General features: G+C 49.0%; 2 protein-coding genes across 13 annotated transcripts in view; one reads left to right on the plus strand and one right to left on the minus strand.

Moving 5' to 3' along the window:
• The window catches only part of LOC146356240 (uncharacterized), a 44,190-nt gene extending 22,200 nt beyond the window's left edge, over positions 1-21,990 (plus strand). For 3 of the 12 annotated variants that reach the window (XM_084831809.1, XM_084831803.1, XM_084831814.1), the window contains exon 2: positions 13,497-21,990. In XM_084831809.1, coding sequence (XP_084687935.1) covers positions 13,920-14,768 — 849 coding nt within the window. In that variant the 5' untranslated portion in view covers positions 13,497-13,919 and the 3' untranslated portion in view covers positions 14,769-21,990. Of the gene's footprint in view, positions 1-7,128; positions 7,148-10,888; positions 11,083-12,297; positions 12,461-13,493 lie in introns of those variants that run through there. The other 9 variants (XM_084831813.1, XM_084831811.1, XM_084831807.1 and 6 more) reach the window with 9 other exon arrangements.
• LOC146356234 (uncharacterized) overlaps positions 1-22,720 on the minus strand; it is a 943,348-nt gene that overhangs the window by 189,672 nt on the left and 730,956 nt on the right. The window lies entirely within an intron of this gene.

Below are 22,720 nucleotides of genomic sequence, written 5' to 3' on the forward strand. Positions count from 1 at the left end.
CACGCGCACACTCCTCCCGGAATGGCAGCGGGCGAGGGTGTGTGTGTGTGTGTCTCTGGCCTTGGGGTGATGGAGGAGGAGGAGAAGTGTGGGACCAAGAATTTGTATTGGGAGGGGGGCTTGGAGGGAAAAAGAACCCCCCCACACACACACTCCTCCCGGAATGGCAGCGGGCGAGGGTGTGTGTGTGGGGGGTGTCTGGCCTTGGGGTGATGGAGGAGGAGAAAAAGTGTGGGAGCAAGAATTTGTATTGGGAGGGGGGCTTGGAGGGAAAAAGAACCCCCCCACACACACACTCCTCCCGGAATGGCAGCGGGCGAGGGTGTGTGTGTGGGGGGTGTCTGGCCTTGGGGTGATGGAGGAGGAGAAAAAGTGTGGGAGCAAGAATTTGTATTGGGAGGGGGGCTTGGAGGGAAAAAGAGGAAAGATCCCCCCGCACACACACACTCCTCCCGGAATGGCAGCAGGCGAGGGGGTGTGTGTGTTTGTGTGTCTGGCGTTGGGGTGATGGAGGAGGAGAAAAAGTGTGGGAGCAAGAATTTGTATTGGGAGGGGGGCTTGGAGGGAAAAAGAGGAAAGAACCCCCCCCCCACGCACACACTCCTCCCGGAATGGCAGCAGGCGAGGGGGTGTGTGTGTTTGTGTGTCTGGCCTTGGGGTGATGGAGGAGGAGAAAAAGTGTGGGAGCAAGAATTTGTATTGGGAGGGGGGCTTGGGGGGAAAAAGAGGAAAGAACCCCCCCACACACACACACTCCTCCCGGAATGGCAGCGAGCGAGGGTGTGCGTGTCTGTGTGTGTGTGTGTGTGTGTCTGGCCTTGGGGTGATGGAGGAGGAGAAAAAGTGTGGGACCAAGAATTTGTATTGGGAGGGGGGCTTGGAGGGAAAAAGAGGAAAGAACCCCCCCCACACACACACTCCTCCCGGAATGGCAGCTGGCGAGGGTGTGTGTGTGCGTGTGTGTGTGTGTCTAGCCTTGGGGTGATGGAGGAGGAGAAAAAGTGTGGGAGCAAGAATTTGTATTGGGAGGGGGGCTTGGAGGGAAAAAGAGGAAAGAACCCCCCCCCACGCACACACTCCTCCCGGAATGGCAGCGGGCGAGGGTGTGTGTGTGTGTGTGTGTGTGGCCTTGGGGTGATGGAGGAGGAGAAAAAGTGTGGGACCAAGAATTTGTATTGGGAGGGGGGCTTGGAGGGAAAAAGAGGAAAGAACCCCCCCCACACACACACACACTCCTCCCGGAATGGCAGCGGGCGAGGGTGTGCGTGTGTGTGTTTGTGTGTCTCTGGCCTTGGGGTGATGGAGGAGGAGAAAAAGTGTGGGACCCAGAATTTGTATTGGGAGGGGGGCTTGGAGGGAAAAAGAGGAAAGAACCCCCCCCCATGCACACATTCCTCCCGGAATGGCAGCGGGCGAGGGTGTGTGTGTGTGTGTGTGTGTGTCTGGCCTTGGGGTGATGGAGGAGGAGAAAAAGTGTGGGACCAAGAATTTGTATTGGGAGGGGGGCTTGGAGGGAAAAAGAAGAAAGAACCCCCCCCACACACACACTCCTCCCGGAATGGCAGCTGGCGAGGGTGTGTGTGTGTGTCTGGCCTTGGGGTGATGGAGGAGGAGAAAAAGTGTGGGAGCAAGAATTTGTATTGGGAGGGGGGCTTGGAGGGAAAAAGAGGAAAGAACCCCCCCCCCACGCACACACTCCTCCCGGAATGGCAGCGGGCGAGGGTGTGTGTGTGTGTGTGTGTGTGTGGCCTTGGGGTGATGGAGGAGGAGAAAAAGTGTGGGACCAAGAATTTGTATTGGGAGGGTGGCTTGGAGGGAAAAAGAGGAAAGAACCCCCCCCCACGCACACACTCCTCCCGGAATGGCAGCGGGCGAGTGTGTGTGTGTGTGTGTGTGTGTGTGGCCTTGGGGTGACACACCTTGGGGTGACACACTTGGGGTGACACAGAGAGCAGAGCAGAGCAAGCTGCTCCAGCTGGTCCAGGGACTACAGAAGCAGGCAAGCTCCCAGAGAGCGAGCGAACAGAGCGAGCGAACAGGGGGAGCAAACAGGAGTTGGCCAGGGGAGTTGCAGTGGTTGAAGAGACAAAGGAGACAAAGGAGACAGAGGCTAAGAGTGGGACTCTGCTTTTAACCTCTACTGAGTAGAGGAGCAGGCACAGGCTAGTCTAGAACAATCACAAAGCTAGACACAAAAAGGGAAAAGAGGCAATGGAAGGACAAGACTCTCCAGTGGTGGTGACCTGCAAGGTGTGTGCAATGTTTGTTTTCTTGCCTGAGAACAACATGGCCTACACCTGCAACAAGTGCAAGTTGATCACGCTGCTGGAGGAAAAAGTAAGTGGACTGGAGCGGCGACTGTCAACCCTCCGGGGAATAAGAGAACACGAAGAGTTCTTGAACAGAATGGGGGAACTACAGCAGCAAAGGGCAGACCAGAAGCTTGAAGAGCAACAGCAAGATGAGGCAGTGGGAAATGCTGAGGTGAAGAAAAATGGAGTAGAGGATACTCCTTGGAAAACGGTGACAGTTAGGAGAAGAAGAACTAGACGCCACTCTGCACCAGTGGAAGCGGTGGAGCTGTGGAACCGATTCCAGGTACTTGCAGATGAGACTGGAGGACAGCCTGCAGAGGAAGAATCACAGGGGAACCTGCATGAGAGTGAGCAAGAGGCTAAAGGTCAGTCAAACAGAGGCGATGAAACCCAGGCCTACAAGAAGAAGAAGAGAAGAGTGGTAGTAGTGGGAGACTCCTTGCTGCGTGGGATCGAGACCCAAGTATGTCGCGAAGACCCATGGACTCGCCAGGTATGTTGTCTCCCGGGAGGACAGATTAGAGACGTGACTGAAAGGTTGCCTGCACTCATAAAGCCCACTGACAGGTATCCCTTTCTTCTCATCCATGTGGGAACAAATGATACCGCCAAGCGGAGCTACGAAGAGATCACGTCAGACTTTGAAGCTTTGGGAAGGAAACTCAAGAACTTTGGGGCCCAGATAGTTTTCTCATCCATCCTTCCAGTAGTTAGAAGAGGGATAGAAAGGGAACGAAAAATACTCCGGGTGAATGACTGGCTACGAAGGTGGTGCCGACAAGAGAGATTTGGATTCTGGGACCACGGGCTATACTTCCTGGAAGATGGGCTGTTGGCTAGGGATGGGTTGCACCTCACAAAGGCTGGGAAGAACGTGTTTGGCCACAGCATGAAGAACTTCATCAGGAGGGCTTTAAACTGAATCCTACGGGGAAGGGAGATGTAATGTTGGGGGTAACAATGGACGTAGGCGCATGCACTGCAATGGAGAGAACAGCGCTGATAGCGCCCAATAATAGTCTTCAGACACATGTAGGAAGAAAGCCAGACTATGAAGCACATAGTCTTCGATGTCTATATACTAATGCCCAGAGTATGGGAAACAAACAGAACGAACTTGAACTCTTAATACAGGAGGGAAATTATGACTTGATAGGTATAACTGAGACTTGGTGGGATGACTCTCATGACTGGAATACAGCAGTTGAAGGATATAACTTGTTCAAAAAGAACAGGAGGAACAGAAAGGGAGGCGGGGTTGCACTGTATGTGAAAAATACATATCTCTGCACAGAAATACAGGAGGAGGAGCTTGGTAGCCCCATCGAGAGCATCTGGGTTGAAATAAATGGAGCAAAGAATAAAAGGAACCTGGTGGTCGGAGTCTACTACCGGCCACCCAATCAAGGAGAAGCCAAGGATGAAACTTTTGAAAAGCAAATAGCCAATGTTTTAAGGAAGCATGATGTAGTAGTAATGGGGGACTTCAATTTCCCCGATATTTGTTGGGAGACAAATTCTGCAAAACATGGCCCCTCCAGGAAATTCCTGACTTGTGTGGCGGATAACTTCCTCCTACAGAAAGTAGAGGAAGGAACTAGAGGATCGGCTATCCTTGACTTGATCCTAACCAACAGAGATGACTTAGTGGATAAAGTAGCAGTTACAGGAACTCTGGGGGAAAGCGACCATGTTGTACTTGAGTTCTTGGTTCTAAGGGAAGCAAAAGCCGAGTGTACTCAAACGCGTACCCTGGATTTTAGGAAAGCTGATTTTAATAAACTCAGAACAATGATCAGTAAGGTCCCATGGCAAGCAATGCTAGCGAGAAAAGGAGTCCAAGATGGGTGGGAACTTTTAAAAAAGGAAATTCTCAAGGCACAATCACAAACAATTCCAACAAGAAGAAAAGGTGGAAGACAACAGAAGAAGCCAATGTGGCTTCACAAAAAGCTTAGGGATGACCTGAAAACAAAAAAGGACACATATAGGAAGTGGAAAGAAGGCCAAGTAACAAAGGAAGAGTACAGGCAGGTAGCACAGAATTGCAGGGATGGCGTCAGGAAGGCTAAAGCGGAGAACGAGGTGAGGTTAGCGAGGGATGCTAAAAACAACAAAAAGGCTTTCTTCAGCTACGTGCATAGTAAAAGGCAGAGGAAAGAAATGGTTGTTCAGCTATTAAATAAGGATGGCAAAATGATAACAGAGGACAAAGAAAAGGCAGAGGTGCTCAATTCCTACTTTGGCTCAGTCTTCTCCCAAAAGAGGGTCTATGACCCCCCTGGCAAAGGCGAAGTACAGGCTGAAGGGGCAGGATTGCAGCTTGAGATCGACAGGCATATGGTCAAGGAACACCTCATTACTTTGAATGAGTTCAAATCTCCAGGGCCAGATGAACTGCATCCTAGAGTCATAAAGGAACTGGCAGAAGAGCTCTCAGAACCGCTGTCTATTCTCTTTGAGAAATCATGGAGGACCGGGGAAGTGCCAGATGACTGGAGGAGGGCTAACGTTGTCCCTATCTTCAAAAAGGGTAAAAAGGAGGAACCTGGGAACTACAGACCAGTCAGTCTGACATCAATCCCTGGGAAAATTCTGGAGCAGATCATAAAGCAATCCATCTGGAAGCACCTTGACAACAATGCAGTGATTACTCGAAGCCAACATGGATTTGTCAAAAACAAGTCCTGCCAGACAAATCTGATCTCATTTTTTGATCAAGTCACCTCCCTTGTAGACCGTGGGAATGCTGTAGACATCATATACCTCGACTTCAGCAAAGCTTTCGACAAAGTGCCCCATGATATCCTGATGAGCAAACTAGCTCGAAGTGGGCTAGATGAAACAACGATCCAGTGGATCCACAGTTGGCTACAGAATCGGACTCAAAGAGTGCTTATCAATGGGACCTTCTCAAGCTGGGGAGAGGTAACGAGTGGGGTACCGCAGGGCTCAGTCCTGGGCCCAGTGCTCTTCAATATTTTTATTAATGACTTGGAGGAGGAGGTGCAGGGAATGCTGATCAAATTTGCAGATGACACAAAATTGGGAGGGATAGCTAATACTTTGGAAGACAGAAACAAAATTCAAAGTGATCTGGATAGACTGGAGTGCTGGGCAGAAAACAACAGAATGGCATTTAATAGGGACAAATGCCAAGTTCTGCACCTAGGAAAAAGAAACCAAATGCACAGTTACAAGATGGGGGATACGTGGCTCAACCACACTACGAGCGAGAAGGATCTTGGAATTGTCGTCGATCACAAGCTGAATATGAGCCAACAATGTGATGTGGCTGCAAAAAAGGCAAATGCTATTTTGGGCTGCATTCATAGAAGCATCGCTTCCAAATCCCGGGAAGTACTAGTTCCCCTCTACTCAGCACTGGTTAGGCCTCATCTGGAGTACTGTGTCCAGTTCTGGGCACCACACTTTAAGAAGGATGCAGACAAGCTGGAGAGGGTTCAAAGGAGGGCAACAAAGATGATCAGGGGACTGGAAACAAAGCCCTATGAAGAGAGACTGAAAGAACTGGGCATGTTTAGCCTTGAGAAGAGAAGACTGAGGGGAGATATGATAGCGCTCTTCAAGTACTTGAAAGGTTGTCACAGAGAAGAAGGCCAGGATCTCTTCTTGATCATCCCAGAGTGCAGGACACGGAATAATGGGCTCAAGTTACAGGAAGCCAGATTCCGACTGAACATCAGGAAAAACTTCCTGAGTGTCAGAGCAATACGGCAATGGAACCAATTACCTGGGGAGGTGGTGGGCTCTCCCACACTGGAGGCCTTCAAGACGAGGCTGGACAGCCATTTGTCAGGGATGCTCTGACTTGGATTCCTGCATTGAGCAGGGGGTTGGACTCGATGGCCTTGTAGGCCCCTTCCAACCCTACTATTCTATGATTCTATGATGGAGGAGGAGAAAAAGTGTGGGACCAAGAATTTGTATTGGGAGGGGGGCTTGGAGGGAAAAAGAGGAAAGAACCCCCCCCCCACACACACACTCCTCCCGGAATGGCAGCTGGCGAGGGTGCGTGTGTGTGTGTGTGTGTGTGTGTGTGTCTGGCCTTGGGGTGATGGAGGAGGAGAAAAAGTGTGGGAGCAAGAATTTGTATTGGGAGGGGGGCTTGGAGGGAAAAAGAGGAAAGAACCCCCCCCCCACGCACACACTCCTCCCGGAATGGCAGCGGGCGAGGGTGTGTGTGTGTATGTGTGTGTGTGGCCTTGGGGTGATGGAGGAGGAGAAAAAGTGTGGGACCAAGAATTTGTATTGGGAGGGGGGCTTGGAGGGAAAAAGAGGAAAGAACCCCCCCCCACGCACACACTCCTCCCGGAATGGCAGCGGGCGAGGGTGTGTGTGTGTGTGTGTGTGTGTCTGGTCTTGGGGTGATGGAGGAGGAGAAAAAGTGTGGGACCAAGAATTTGTATTGGGAGGGGGGCTTGGAGGGAAAAAGAGGAAAGAACCCCCCCCATACACACACACACTCCTCCCGGAATGGCAGCGGGCGAGGGAGTGCGTGTGTGTGTGTGTGTGTGTCTCTGGCCTTGGGGTGATGGAGGAGGAGAAAAAGTGTGGGACCCAGAATTTGTATTGGGAGGGGGGCTTGGAGGGAAAAAGAGGAAAGAACCCCCCCCCCCATGCACACATTCCTCCCGGAATGGCAGCGGGCGAGGGTGTGTGTGTGTGTGTGTGTGTCTGGCCTTGGGGTGATGGAGGAGGAGAAAAAGTGTGGGACCAAGAATTTGTATTGGGAGGGGGCTTGGAGGGAAAAAGAGGAAAGAACCCCCCCCCCCACGCACACACTCCTCCCGGAATGGCAGCTGGCGAGGGTGTGTGTGTGTGTGTGTGTGTCTGGCCTTGGGGTGATGGAGGAGGAGAAAAAGTGTGGGACCCAGAATTTGTATTGGGAGGGGGGCTTGGAGTGAAAAAGAGGAAAGAACCCCCCCCACGCACACACTCCTCCCGGAATGGCAGCGGGCGAGGGTGTGTGTGTGTGTGTGTGTGTGTGTCTGGCCTTGGGGTGATGGAGGAGGAGAAAAAGTGTGGGAGCAAGAATTTGTATTGGGAGGGGGGCTTGGAGGTAAAAAGAGGAAAGAACCCCCCCCACGCACACACTCCTCCCGAAATGGCAGCGGGCGAGGGTGTGTGTGTGTGTGTGTGTCTGGCCTTGGGGTGATGGAGGAGGAGAAAAAGTGTGGGACCAAGAATTTGTATTGGGAGGGGGGCTTGGAGGGAAAAAGAGGAAACAACCCCCCCCACACACACACTCCTTCCGGAATGGCAGCGGGCGAGGGTGTGTGTGTGTGTGTGTGTCTGGCCTTGGGGTGATGGAGGAGGAGGAGAAGTGTGGGACCAAGAATTTGTATTGGGAGGGGGGCTTGGAGGGAAAAAGAGGAAAGAACCCCCCCACACACACACTCCTCCCGGAATGGCAGCGGGCGAGGGTGTGTGTGTGTGTGTGTGTGTGTCTGGCCTTGGGGTGATGGAGGAGGAGAAAAAGTGTGGGAGCAAGAATTTGTATTGGGAGGGGGGCTTGGAGGGAAAAAGAGGAAAGACCCCCCCCACGCACACACTCCTCCCGGAATGGCATCGGGCGAGGGTGCGTGTGTTTGTGTGTGTGTGTGTGTGTGTGTCTGGCCTTGGGGTGATGGAGGAGGAGAAAAAGTGTGGGAGCAAGAATTTGTATTGGGAGGGGGGCTTGGAGGGAAAAGAGGAAAGAACCCCCCCCACGCACACACTCATCCCGTAATGGCAGCGGGCGAGGGTGTGTGTGTGTGTGTGTGTGTGTGTGTCTCTGGCCTTGGGGTGATGGAGGAGGAGAAAAAGTGTGGGACCAAGAATTTGTATTGGGAGGGGGGCTTGGAGTGAAAAAGAGGAAAGAACCCACCCCCCATGCCCAAACTCATCCCATGTGTGTGTGTGTGTGTGTGTGTGTGTGTGTCTCTGGCCTTGGGGTGATGGAGGAGGAGAAAAAGTGTGGGACCCAGAATTTGTATTGGGAGGGGGGCTTGGAGGGAAAAAGAGGAAAGAACCCCCCCACACACACACTCCTCCCGGAATGGCAGCGGGCAAGGGTGTGTGTGTGTGTGTGTGTCTGGCCTTGGGGTGATGGAGGAGGAGAAAAAGTGTGGGACCAAGAATTTGTATTGGGAGGGGGGCTTGGGGGGAAAAAGAGGAAAGAACCCCCCCCCCATGCACACATTACCCCCGGAATGGCAGCGGGCGAGGGTGTGTGTGTGTGTGTGTGTGTGTGTGTCTGGCCTTGCGGTGATGGACGAGGAGAAAAAGTGTGGGACCAAGAATTTGTATTGGGAGGGGGGCTTGGAGGGAAAAAGAGGAAAGAACCCCCCCCCACGCACACACTCCTCCCGGAATGTCAGCGGGCGAGGGTGTGTGTGTGTGTGTGTGTGTGTGTGTGTGTGTGTCTGGCCTTGGGGTGATGGAGGAGGAGAAAAAGTGTGGGACCAAGAATTTGTATTGGGAGGGGGGCTTGGAGGGAAAAAGAGGAAAGAACCCCCCCACGCACACACTCCTCCCGGAATGGCAGCGGGCGAGGGTGTGTGTGTGTGTGTCTCTGGCCTTGGGGTGATGGAGGAGGAGGAGAAGTGTGGGACCAAGAATTTGTATTGGGAGGGGGGCTTGGAGGGAAAAAGAACCCCCCCACACACACACTCCTCCCGGAATGGCAGCGGGCGAGGGTGTGTGTGTGGGGGGTGTCTGGCCTTGGGGTGATGGAGGAGGAGAAAAAGTGTGGGAGCAAGAATTTGTATTGGGAGGGGGGCTTGGAGGGAAAAAGAACCCCCCCACACACACACTCCTCCCGGAATGGCAGCGGGCGAGGGTGTGTGTGTGGGGGGTGTCTGGCCTTGGGGTGATGGAGGAGGAGAAAAAGTGTGGGAGCAAGAATTTGTATTGGGAGGGGGGCTTGGAGGGAAAAAGAGGAAAGATCCCCCCGCACACACACACTCCTCCCGGAATGGCAGCAGGCGAGGGGGTGTGTGTGTTTGTGTGTCTGGCGTTGGGGTGATGGAGGAGGAGAAAAAGTGTGGGAGCAAGAATTTGTATTGGGAGGGGGGCTTGGAGGGAAAAAGAGGAAAGAACCCCCCCCCCCACGCACACACTCCTCCCGGAATGGCAGCAGGCGAGGGGGTGTGTGTGTTTGTGTGTCTGGCCTTGGGGTGATGGAGGAGGAGAAAAAGTGTGGGAGCAAGAATTTGTATTGGGAGGGGGGCTTGGAGGGAAAAAGAGGAAAGATCCCCCCCCACACACACACTCCTCCCGGAATGGCAGCAGGCGAGGGGGTGTGTGTGTTTGTGTGTCTGGCCTCGGGGTGATGGAGGAGGAGAAAAAGTGTGGGAGCAAGTATTTGTATTGGGAGGGGGGCTTGGAGGGAAAAAGAGGAAAGAACCCCCCCCCACGCACACACTCCTCCCGGAATGGCAGCGGGCGAGGGGGTGTGTGTGTGTGTGTGTGTGTGTGTTTGTGTGTCTGGCCTTGGGGTGATGGAGGAGGAGAAAAAGTGTGGGACCAAGAATTTGTGTTGGAGGGGGCTTGGAGGGAAAAAGAGTAAAGAACCCCCCCAGACACACACACACCTCCCAGAATGGCAGCGGGCGAGGGTGTGTGTGTGTGTGGGGGGGGGGGGGTCTGACCTTGGGGTGATGGAGGAGGAATAGAATTGCGTAGTTATAGAATAGTAGGGTTGGAAGGGGCCTACAAGGCCATCGAGTCCAACCCCAGGAGGAGGAGAAAAAGTGTGGGGCCAAGAATTCGTGTTTCTGCGGGGAGGGTTGGAGGGGAAAAGGGGAAGAGCCCCCCCATCTGCTCTCGATTTCGCGGGGGTGGGGGCTTGGGGGGCGGTCTGACCCCGTGCATCCCAGCTGCAAAGTTGAGCCTGAAGTGCCGCGCGGTTGCTCTTGCACGGCCCTCCTCTCGGAATCCTCCTCCGAGATGTACCCAGCCCCCCCCCCCCCCGCGTATACATTGCGGGGTGGGCTTGGTGCAGAAGAGAGAGCCCTGCATGGCGGAGGAGGTGGAGGAAAGAGATCCCCCCGCCCCAGAAGGAAAGGGCCCCATCATAATCCAAGCATGTTCGGCTAGGAAGTGGCCCCCGAATTGTTTCAGTTCCACGATCTCTCTGCCCCCCCCCCCAAGAGCGCCATCCACTCTCCATGGGATACGGGGATGGATGGGATTGGGGGCTGGAGCGGGTAGATGGCTGTGTTGTGTCTGTGCCCCTCTGAGCAGCTGTCTTTGAACGTCCTCCGCTGGGACAGAGCTGCATCAGATTCCTTTCTGCTAGGCACGGTGGGGGACAGGAGATGTGGCTAGAATCTGAGCAGGGTCATATTTGCCTTCTAAAAATCTAGATTCAAAGCAGAGAGTCAAATAAATAAATAAATAAATGCCCCCTCCTTAGCTGGACTTGCTGCTGCTGCTCAGGCAGAAGGGGCTTCTCCAGAAATTCCTGTGAGAGTTTGGCTGGACTATCTGCAGTGGAGGTGAAGGAGATAAAACTTTTGCAGGACTGGCAGCTGAGGGTTGTGCGTTTTCTTCTCTTTTGGTGTCAGCCTCGCTCATGCCTGGCCTCACCACTCAAGGTTCTGTATAGAATCATAGAACAGTAGGGTTGGAAGGGGCCTACAAGACCATCGAGTCCAACCCCCTGCTCAGTGCAGGAGCCCAAGTCAAAGCATCCCTGACAAGTGGCTGTCCAGCTTCATCTTGAATGCTTCCAGCGTGGGAGAGCCCACCATCTCTCTGGGTAATTTGTTCCATTGTTGTATTGCTAACAGTCAGGATGTTCAGCCGGAATCTGGCTTCCTGTAACTTGAGCCCATTATTCCATGTCCTGCACTCTGGGATGATTGAGAAGAGATCCTGGCCTTCCTCTCTGTGACAACCTTTCAAGTACTTGAAGAGCGCTATCCTATCTCCCCTCGGTCTTCTCTTCTCAAGGCTAAACATGCCCAGTTCTTTCAGTCTCTCCTCATGGGGCTTTGTTTCCAGTCCCCTGATCCTCTTCGTTGCCCTCCTCTAACCCCTCTCCCGTTTGTCTGCATCTTCTGTACCTGAGCAAACCTAACGACAACCCTGTAACAGGGACCAATATTTTTTTATTCATTTATTACATTTTTGTACCGCCCAATAGCTGAAACTCTCTGGGCAGTTCACAACAACTAAAACCATAAAATATGAAACAATAAAATACAATATAAAAGTTTTAAACTACAATTTAAAAATTAAATAATCGAAGCAGAGCTAACTCGAGTGACAGCTCTGGATCCAAGAACACCCCCAAGCTATGAACCTGATCTTTTAGGGGGAGTGCAACCCCCTCCAGAACAGGTTGAGCATCACTTAGCTGGGCAGACAAACCACCCGCCAACAGTTCATCCATCTTGTCTGGATTGTGTCTCAGTTTATCAGACCTCATCCTGTCCATTACTGTACCCAGGTACTAGTTCAGAACGCCCACTGCTTCACCTGGATTTGATGAAAAGGAAAGATAGAGCTCGGTGTCATCTGCATATTGCTGGCACCTCGGTCCATATTTCTGGATAACAAAGAGAGAGAATAGTCTCTGTATGCTGTAAATGATTGTATCAATGGCAAGTGTGATGCGTTTCGGCCTCTTTATTTTTAGGCCTTCTTCAAAGGGCTGTAACAATGGATATGTAGAACATGAATGAGACAACACCTGAGTAAAATGTTTTTTGGCAATAAGAAGCATACATTGTAAGCAGGGCCTGTGCATACATTTAAGTGATATAAAACAGTTACAATACTCCATATGCATCCTTATAAAATAATTAATAGGGCATATTGCATATATTTAAACACTATAAAACAATTAAAATAGTCCATTTATAAAAAAAATGTTTGCAGAGATTCTTACAACAGATTGTCTTGGGCTGCAAACACTGGCGACTGGAAAGAATATGCTAAAGGCTGTGTTTTTATACTGATAAAAAAAAAGGTAAAGGTGTCCCCAACCAGTCGTGTCCGACTCTAGGGTGCGGTGCTCATCCCCGTTTCTAAGCTGAAGAGCCAGCGCTGTCCGAAGACGCTTCCGTGGTCATGTGGCCGGCATGACTGAACACCGAGGTGCACGGAACGCTGTTACCTTTCCCGCCGAAGCGGTACCTATTTATCTACTTGCAATGTCTTGCTTTCGAACTGCTATACTGATTTTCCTCTAGTTCCCCAACCAAGGCAGTTTCTGTTCCAAAATCAGGTCTGAAGCCCAATTGAAATGGCTCTAGATAGTCCATTTCATTCAAGAATTCCTAATTACCACCTCCTTTAAAGAGGCTAGCAAGCACCACTCCCTCTCTCAAGGAGACACTGATAACCTGAACCCAGCCAGACATCCCCCTAGATCTAATAAGCCATGATGGGCAAGGGTCAAGCACACAGGTGGTCGACCAGACTTGGCCAAGCACCTTGTCTGCATCCTCAGGCCTCAACAGCTGACACTCATCCAATAAAACTGGACCATAGGGTGCTCTGGGCCCCTCTCCTAGTGGAACTGCACTAACTGTGGTGTCCAAGTTGTGACGAATGCAAGCAAGTTTATATCCCAAATGTGCTGCAAACTTGTCACACCATCTGTCTCCCTGGCCCAGATTGCAGAAGGGGAAAGCAAACAAGTGTATAAAGCACAAGGAACCCTAAACGATATTATTGAAGAGTTTGACAAAAATATTGATAAGGATAAATAAAATATTTAACAAGTATACCGGCTAATAAGATACAAAGGGTGGTGCTTGAGGCACCTTTAATATCCCATTTTATAGAACAACATCATCGGGCCACTGAGCTTAGATTTTTTGCGTTGGATTCGTTCTGCCCCATCTACACGCATGCCATTAGATGTATTGATGTCCCAGAAGGAGGTGTTCTAGATTCACCAGTTCTCCATGATGGCACCTTGTGGTCTTAATGATAACTTAGATTTATCTGTATTTTTATAGAAAATATTCCATTAATTGTTATGTACTAGTAAGTATTTACAAATCAAAGAGCTGTTTGTAACAGACTCAGTTGGTTCGATATGTGACTCAACAACTTGTTGAAGTAAAAGCAGCAGGAAATTGGGCTTGATCCCTGATGAGACCACCTGTTTCTGCCTTTAGTTCCTAACAAGATTTTCATTTTCTCTTTATTCCCAAGCAGGTGATTGGCCAAACAATGAGAATTATAAGGATCCATCTGTTGTATCATCAGAAACAAGTGAGCATGAAGTGAGAAGAGACATCAAACAGAGCCAAAGAATAATGACAGAAACCAATCAAAGAATATGAAAAAAAACAACCTCTATTTCTCAGGGTGCTGGCAACCAGGAGCTCCTGATTCCACAATTTCATGAAAGAAAAAGAAAGGGAAACGGTCCAGCGTGTGTTAAAATATTACAGTGTATTTTTAAATATATTTTTAATCTGCCCAACAACTAAAAGATAAATCAAAATTAAAAGAGATTGTAGAACCCACAGAGGAGAAAAACCATATAAATGCATGGACTGAGGATAGAGTTTCAGTGATAGCAGAAGTCTGACTCAACTTCAAAGAATCCATACAGGGGAGATGCCATATTAAAGCATGGAATGTGGAAAGAGATTCAGTCAGAATAATCATAGTAATTTACATCAAAGAAGTAACACAGTGGAGAAACCATATAAATGCATGGAATGTGGAAAGGGCTTCAGTGTAAGTGGATATCTTACTAAACATCAAAGAACCCACACTGGGGAGAAGCCATATAAATGCCTGGAATGTGGAAAGTGCTTCAGTCAGAGTCATAATCTTACTGTACATCAAAGGACCCACACAGGGGAGAAGCCCTATAAATGCATGCAATGTGGAATGAGATTCAGTCAGAATAATCATCTTAATTTACATCAAAGAAGCCACACAGGGGAGAAACCATATAAATGCACTGACTGTGGAAAGTCATTCAGTCTAAATGTAAATCTTGCTAAACATGAAAGAACTCACACTGGGGAAAAGCCATATGAATGCATGGAATGTGGAAAGAGATTCAGTGATGGCGGAAACCTTACAAAACATGAAAGAACGCACACTGGGGAGAAGCCATATAAATGTATGGAATGTGGACATAGTTTCAATGCTAGTGGAAGTCTTATTAGACATCAACAAAGAACCCACACTGGGGAGAAGCCATATAAATGCATGGAATGTGGAGTAAGATTCAGTGATAGTGGAAGTCGTAGTAAACATCAAAGATCCCATACTGGGTTGAAACCATATAAATGCGTGGAATGTGGAAAGAGTTTCAGTCAGAGTGGAAGTCTTACTAAACATCAAAGAACCCACACGGGGGAGAAGCCATATAAATGCCTGGAATGTGGCAAGTGCTTCAGTATAAGTGGAAATCTTACTCAACATCAAAGAACCCATACGGAGAAGAAACCATATAAACGCAGATAGTATGGAAAGGCCTTCAGCAATATTGGTCATCTTAATATACATCACGTAACACACACACAGGAGAGCCCATATAAATCTATGTACTTCTAAAAGAGTTTCATCAAAAGACACCACCTTCATATGTATCAAACAACCGTCACAGAGGAAAAAACAAATTTATCGAGTGTGGAAAGAGCTTTAACAATACTAGAAGCTGTCATGCCTACAGTGGTGCTGGGCCAGAGCTCTGGGGGTCCAACCAGGGTCATTTTCAAAAGCAATTTCAGTCGGCTCTCTAAACTCAAATGCAAGGAGATCCAGTGGAGAGCTGAATTAACGAGGAAATAGAAGGCAGGAGTCCAGGAACTCAACAGCATAAGAAGTTCCCTGTTGGATCAGAACAAAAATTCATCGAGTGGCAAATCGGGCAAGTCTTCAATATTTGCTCAACCTTGCCTCTGTTGTAAATTTAGGAAATTAAATCACTCCAGGAGAAATCTGGATTATAATACAAAACTCCAAAGCCTGGTGCAACTCAACTTGGTCTCTTGGTCTCATCTTTGAGGTTTCCGAGATGGGAAACGGAATTGACATACCATTCGTAATTCATGATTGGTGCTCTTTACTGATCAGAAAAGAATCCAGACAAGAGATGGCAGGTTTTCCACTTAGTGGGCGATGGGGTCAATGCCCATTTTAAACTTACAGCAACATGAATAATAAAACATCTGCCACGATGAAAATTTCTCCCACATTTTTTTCTTACCATTCTTACTCAATTTGATAGGGAAAATTGCTTTCCAAAAGAAATTCAACGGTGACGAACGTTTCGGAGGAATTCTCCTGGCTTGGGTTTGGGTTTCTTCTGCTTAACCTGAAATAGCTGGTAGCTGAGCAGTTTGTCCAAGAGTCCTGTTTTTCATTCTACAATCATCTCTCCAGCAGCTTGCAGCCCCCTTGGCTTCCCACACTTCCGTTACAGCCCAGGGGAAGACAACATGAAGGGATTCCCCCTACAGGGCCTTTTCAGATCAGGAAGTGCAGGCAGCCTAGGAGGCTGCAGAGCAATAGAGAAATGGGTAATAGAAAGAAAACACACACACAGTACCGTGTGTGGTTGGTTGACTGCTTCCAGGTCAGTGACACCAAGAGGTTGGAATGTTTCCGAATACCGTTGCTCCTTCTGGTGTCAAATTGGTGTCCGTTTATCCTTTTGCGTTGGGACTGACCTGTTTGTCCTCTGTCGACTGCAGAAGGACATTGCTGGCAGAGGCTAGCACATCTCGTGTTGGAAGATGAGCAGATGAATGGACCATGTATGTTGTGGCTGGCATGACCCAGGCCTGCAGTCCTTCTGCCTTGGTGGATATGGGAAGAGAGTTGGGATCTGAGTTTGCTGCATGGTCTGGTCCCCTTGTTTCCCCCTCTATTGCAGGGATGCAGAACCTCAGACCCGGGGCCTAAATCCAGCCCTCCTGAGGTCCCTGTCTGGCCATCCTCCTTCCCTGACTCTACCCCCTTCCCCCATTTTTCGTGTTTTCCCAGCTTTTCTGCAGGGTTCCCCCATTCTGAAAGGCTGAAATGCCTCTCCTGAGGCTTGGTTGCTGGCAGGAAGACCTTTAAGCCAAATGATGCTGACCGTTTTGCTATCTTGGCTTCACCCCGTTGCCTCTGGCCCTGATGCTTTTGCTTTTGGCTTTCCCTGCCACTGGAATGTGGCCCCCAAGAGCGTCTGCAAAAATTAATTTGGCCCTTGGGCTGAAAGACATTTCACACCCCTGATCTACGTGGTGTCCCATCCTTGTCGGTTTCAGATTAGTGGGCTGTTCATATGGAAGGACAGGCCAAGCCTCCAAGGCCCATGAGATGGTAGCACGATATTAAAGTGATGGTCTCCAGTGAAGATGGTGCTTTCCTCTGCAGCGCATCCAGCCACCAGGAAAAAGAAGGGGGCGGAGAGAAAAAGGAACTTCATATCGCTTCTGCCTGGAAAACATGGGGGATGTCGGGGAGAGCAAGGGCAAGAAGGCCCCAGTGTGTGAGCCCTGGGGTGGGGCCTGGAAACAAATGGAAGCCAGCAATGGGTGGGAAGCCAGCAGAGAACAGCTGAGGGGTGGGGACTGCATGTGTGTGAGAAAGAGAGGGAGGGAAAGGATTCAGGGGGCAGGTTGGAGGGATCCTTTAAAAGGATAGTGATGGCCTCTCATGAAGGTGGTGGGTGCCTGCAGGCCAATACTTTCCTCTGCAGCGCACCCAGCCACCAGGAAAAAGAAGGGGGTGGAGAGAAGAAGGGACTTCATATTGCTTCTGCCTGGAAAACATGGGGGATGTCAGGAAGAACAAGGGGTTACGACTGGCCCAGGGTGCCAGCATAGAAGCAAATGGAAGCCAGGAATTTGGGAGCCAGGAATTGGGGAGCCAGCAGGGATCAAGCAACGGATGGGGAGAGAAAGAGAGGGATGGAAAGGATTCAGGGGGATGTTGGAGGGATCCTGAAACAGAGCATGGGTTTGCCTTTGCAGGGAGAGGGAACAGAAGGGAGGGATGTGTGGGTATAAATGTATGCTGGATATATGGGGTGATGGTGTGTCTGCATGAGAAGGAGAGAGAGAGTGCAAGGGTGTTTGGGTGGGGATCTAGAGGGAGAGAAGAATTGATTGGGCGAATGAATTGGCTGGCGAGGTTGCAGAGGGAGTAAAAGAGTTTCCCTTCTGTGAATAGTTTTCTGTTGGTGCTAAATGCTATGGGTTCAAAAGTGTCCTGGGGCTCAGACCCCACCTCTCACCTATACTGTTTTTGGGCAGGTTTGTTGTCTCTTGTGGCTAGCTCTGCCTCCCACAGCAGCCATCTTGGGGTGGGGCCCAGGACAGCGTATCAACTTCCTGATGTGCCCATGGGCCCAAAAAGGTTGCTTACCTTTGCCATTGTTGACACAGGCCCAACCGATGTAATTTGGCCTCCGCTTATCCCCATATCATAGTTACTTTGCAGTTTGTAGAGCTTGAGGGCATGGACAGGATCCTTGGAGAAGGGGGACCTAGCATGTGTGTGCTGGATCCTTTCCCTTCCTGTCTTAGAAAAGAGGCCAGCAGCAGAGACGGAGGGAGGGGGGGTAGTGGTGAATCCCTCTTTCTGACCAGTCTCCAATACAACTTGGGGACAGTGTTGGAGCTCTAGGTGGTTTGGGGCGAGTTGGATTACTCAGATCCATTTCAGTCTGGATTCAGGTGTGGTTATGAGATAGAGATTGCTTTGTTCACCTTAGTGGACGATCTATGCTGGGAACTGGACAGGGGGAGTGTGCCCTTGTTGGTTCTGCTGGACCTCTCAGCCGCTTTTGATACCAATGACCAGGGGCGTCATTAGAGCAGGGCCTACCTGGGCACAGGCCCTGGATCTTTTTTGAGCTGTGCCCCGGATCTTTTGAGCTGTCCTAATTGCCATTTTTTTTTTACATTTTCCCATTGACTTGCATTGGAAAAAAAAAATGGCGATATCTTTTTAAAATTTTGTATGATAAATACATGCAATTTGGACGCTTGGTAGCCCCCATGGAACTGATTGAATCTGCCAAATTTCAGGCAGTTAGGTCCAGTGGCCTTTGTGCTAGTCACAGTTAAAATTTGCTATTTTCAAGAAAATCTGTCAAAGCAAAGAGCTATATTTTTTTTGTGCTTCCACATACATGCATGGAATTTGGAGACCTGCCAGCCCCCATAGAGATGACTGAACCTGCCAAATTTCAGACAGTTAGGCTAGTGGCTTTTGTGCTAGCCACAGGTAAAATTTGCTTTTTCCAAGAAAATGTGTCAAAGCAAAGAGCTATAATTTATTTGTTCTTCCACCTAAGTGTATGGAATTTGGAAAGTTGTCAGCCCTCATGGAGCTGATGGAACCTGCCAAATTTCAGGCAGTTATGTCCAGTGACTTTTGTGCTAGTCACAGGTAAAGTTTGCCATTTTCAAGAAAATGTGGCAAAGCAAAGAGCTATATACTTTGTGTGCTTCTACATATGTACATGGAATTTGGGACCTGGAAGCCTGTATAGAGATGACTGAGCCTGCCAAAGTTCAGACAGCTAGGTCTAGTGGGTTTTGTGCCAGCCACAGGTAAAATTTGCTTTTTCCAAGAAAACCTGTCAAAGTAAAGAGCTATAATTGTTTTGTGCTTCCACATAAATTCATGGAATTTGGTGACCCAGCAGGCCCTATGGAGCTGACTGAACCTACCAAATTTCAGACAGTTAGGTCCAGTGACCTTTGCACTAGCCATGCATAAAATTTCCTTTTCTCAAAGTCTAAAACAAAAAGTAAAAACAGTCAAGTCACCCAGGGGATTAGAGATCCTAATCAGAAGGTGTTTAAGGTGACCATTAGGAGGTCACTATCCATCATCTCTGGTGTATGGGTTTTTTTGCGGTGCAAAAAACTTCTCTCCCTCTACTGTTCTTTTCTGCTATAACATGCCCACTTTTGTGAGCTTGCCTGCAATGAAATTTTGAAGAGGGAGAAGGAAGGGAAGAAAGAGTATTTCATACAGCATCAGATTTTATTGTCCTGAACTGGAACCTTTGGATTCTGCAGAAGTTTAGTAGCTTCAGTACAGCAAAGGATCCAATCAGCCCCCCTCCACTTTAATTTCTCCTAAATAGCTGTAGGACACAAATAATCCCAAAGGGAGGGTTAGGACTATGTGGCATCATGATTGAGGAACTGCTGGGGCTTTTAAATAGGTTCTACAGTTTTAAAAAATCTAGAAAAAGCCCTCAGCCACCTCACCTCATAAAATTCATTGAAGTACATGCAATCCTTACAAACCCTCCACAGCCTCCTAAATTCCTCTGAAGCACTACCTCTGAAAGGAGCCACTTGGCTTAAGGAATTCTCTCTACCCCCCACCCCTGCACACATTTCCAATCACCATTCTTCTTTTCTTCTTCCCTCCCCTATCCTTTTCTTTCTCTTCTTCATTCCACCCAGAGCATATCTTGGGGAATTCTTAAAGAGAATTCTCTTCGGTGGGCAAGAGAAGTTCTGAACTGTATTTGACTTTATACAAACAGACAAGAGGGTTGGTTTTTCTCCTTCTCACTCAAGCCTTTGAGAAGAGTGGGTTCACATGGTTGCAGAGAAACAGATCTGGGGCTGTTTTGTTTGTCAGTTGCTGTTCTCCGGCAATAGGAAGGGCTGTAGCTCAGTGACAGAGCACATGCTTGGCATGCGGAAGGTCCCAGGTTCAATCCCCAGCATCTCCAGGCAGGGCTAGGAAAGAATCCTGCCTGAAACCCTGGAGAGCTGCTGCTGCCAGTCAGTGTCAACAATACTGGGCTAGATGGACCCAGGGCGTGACTCAGTACAAAGCAGCTTCCTGTGTTCTTTGAACAGCAAGTTTTAATAAAAATAGGGGTTGTTGGTTTGTTTTTTAAGTAGAGGGGAGATAAATATTACTAATTTATGCAATCCTATGTATGCATACTGAGAAGTCCCATTACGTTTAATGAGGCTTACCCTCAGGAAAGTGTGCATAGGATTCCAGCACAAGTTACTTTTGCAGGGAGGTCTGCACCTTGGGGTTCTGCGTGTTTACTCAGAAATAAGCCCTGAGTTGTGAGCATGATACCGCAGGCTTAATACGGTGCCTACCCAATTCTGTCTAACAAATTGACTACCCTTTCAGCTCAGTCCTATGCATGTTTTGTCATTTGTGGGTTTGGGGTGGTTTTTTTGCATGAACTCTAGCTTCAGTGGTGAGGGAAAGGCACTTAGTGCATGCTCAGAGTTTCTCTCTCTAACGGAGCCCTAGTTTTGAAAACAGATTCATTGGATGAATCCTGGTGAAGTCTTGGCACAAATGAAGTTATGGGGAGGAAGATACAATGAGAGCTTGTGCATAGAGAGGAGTTGCACAAAACAAGACATCTGCTTTTATGAAAAGTTGCTGGAGGATGGTAGGATGAGGAAGGATGGTTGCATGGAGGGGAACAGAATTGGTAGGAGGAGAATGTAAGTGCTCAGTGGTGAAAGAAAAACATTCTGCACATGCACAGAGCCACTCTCTATTTAAGAACATAAGAAGAGCTGTGCTGCATCAGACCAAGGTCCATTTAGTCCAGCTTTCTGTTCATGCAGTGGCCAACCAGTTGCCCATAGGAAACCCACAAGCAGGACATGAGTGCAATAGCACCTTCCCATCCATGTTCCCCTGCTGCTAACATTGGTGAAGTGTAAATACATTCTAGTCATTCTAAATTAGAATGCATGTATATCCTTCAGAAACTTTGCAGGTTTCTTGCCTGGGGGACACCTCTAATGACCTGTGCATTTTCATACAAATTTACCCAAAAACTATTGGGGAAGGGGTGAATGGAAGGGAAAGCAAATCACTCCCTCCTGCAAACTGGAGAACTCCCCTTCCACATGAACAGCTGCACCTATCCTTCTGAAACGTGGCTGGTTTCTTACTTAGGGACAACTGTAGGCTGTCTGTAACTTTCAGAACAATGGTCCACAAGGAACATAGGGAGATAAGTATGTCCTCTTTTGGAGACCTCAAAATGTCAAGGCAAGCCTTGAACAAAAACCCTTGTGGCTATTATTCTGATTGGGCAATGAATCCTGAAATTTTTATCCAATTCTTCCAAGGAATTAAAACATTATTGGCAGTTCCCTTTAAAAGAAAATCAAAATATAAACCCTGCACCTCTTTTTCTGACATTGGGCAGGTGTCATCCCTGATAGAACCAAAGAGGCACCATCTTAAAGTATTGGCAGCCATCTGAGGCAGCCTCCTACAGTGGAAAGTCCCAGAGGGAGATAGTCTTATCAACTGCCTTGTTGACACCAACAGTAACGGTCTGTTTCATATCAGGTACAGACAAAGGAGCCCCCCCCCCCCGCCCCGAGTAGCCGCCACTCTTGCAGCTGGTTAGGACCAGTTCCAGCTAGATTGCTTCCTGCCCAGCTTGCAAGGACAGGTCAGCCATAGAGACATGTCAACTACGCATGCTTAATGAAGTTCATGAATATTATGTGCCCCCTGCATAGCTAATGAGGTCATTATACTGAATGCATATAAGCTGTACCAAAAACATCTAGGGTGTGGTTCTCCTTTGTGGTGTTAGCCGCGAAAATCCACCCGAACAGCGCTGTTTGTCTCCTGCCAAATAAAATTGTGTTGGACTGAATCTCAGAGTTCTGTGTGTCTCTAAGGGGATATTGGCATACCCCTCCTAGAGGGAATGAACTTGAACATAATTTGTGCAACATCCCCTTCTAGGGGCCTACTATGCTTGAAATTATCCAGTTCTGACCAAGAGAAAAAAGTTGGTCCCCCCCCCCCCAAAAAAAAATTTACCATGGTAGTCAACAGGAAGCATGAAGACTAATTTTTCTAAACTTTGACTCAGGTTTGGTGCTGAGCTGAAGTGGTCCATCTACAAATTGGCCCGAGAAGAAGTGGGATGTTTTCCAAAATGCTGAATCGGGGTCTGAGTTGAAGTGCGGTGGTGGTGGGGGGTCAGTGCACACTTCTTATGTATGTAATCCACACACACACACACACACACATTAGATGTGCGCTTAGACGTGTGTGTGTGTGTATATATGCAAATGTGCATGATGGGCCTGTGCCCTGGATCTTTTAAGACCCTAGCAATGCCCCTGCCAATGACCATGGCCTCCTTCAGGGCTGCCTAGCTGGGACTGAACTCTGGAGACGCCGTTTTACGACGGCTCTGACCTTCCTTGGCGGGGCGACTCCAGAAGGCGGAGCTAAGGGCAGCAACTCCTTCTGTAGTAGCAAAGTAGAGGGTCAGACTAAATAGCCTCATGCTTCATGTTCTTGTCCGAGCCCTTTCTCTCCTGAATATATGTTTGTGAGCTGACTAGACGCAGGAATGTCATATCTTGTCAATACGACTGAGGTCAGACCGGGATATCATGTCCTTTGCTTGTCATGCCCTCTAACCCGCTTCC

This window comes from Heloderma suspectum, chromosome 2, assembly GCF_057233095.1.
Source record: "Heloderma suspectum isolate Gila_16-S chromosome 2, 16-S_ref, whole genome shotgun sequence".
Lineage (NCBI taxonomy): Eukaryota > Metazoa > Chordata > Lepidosauria > Squamata > Helodermatidae > Heloderma > Heloderma suspectum.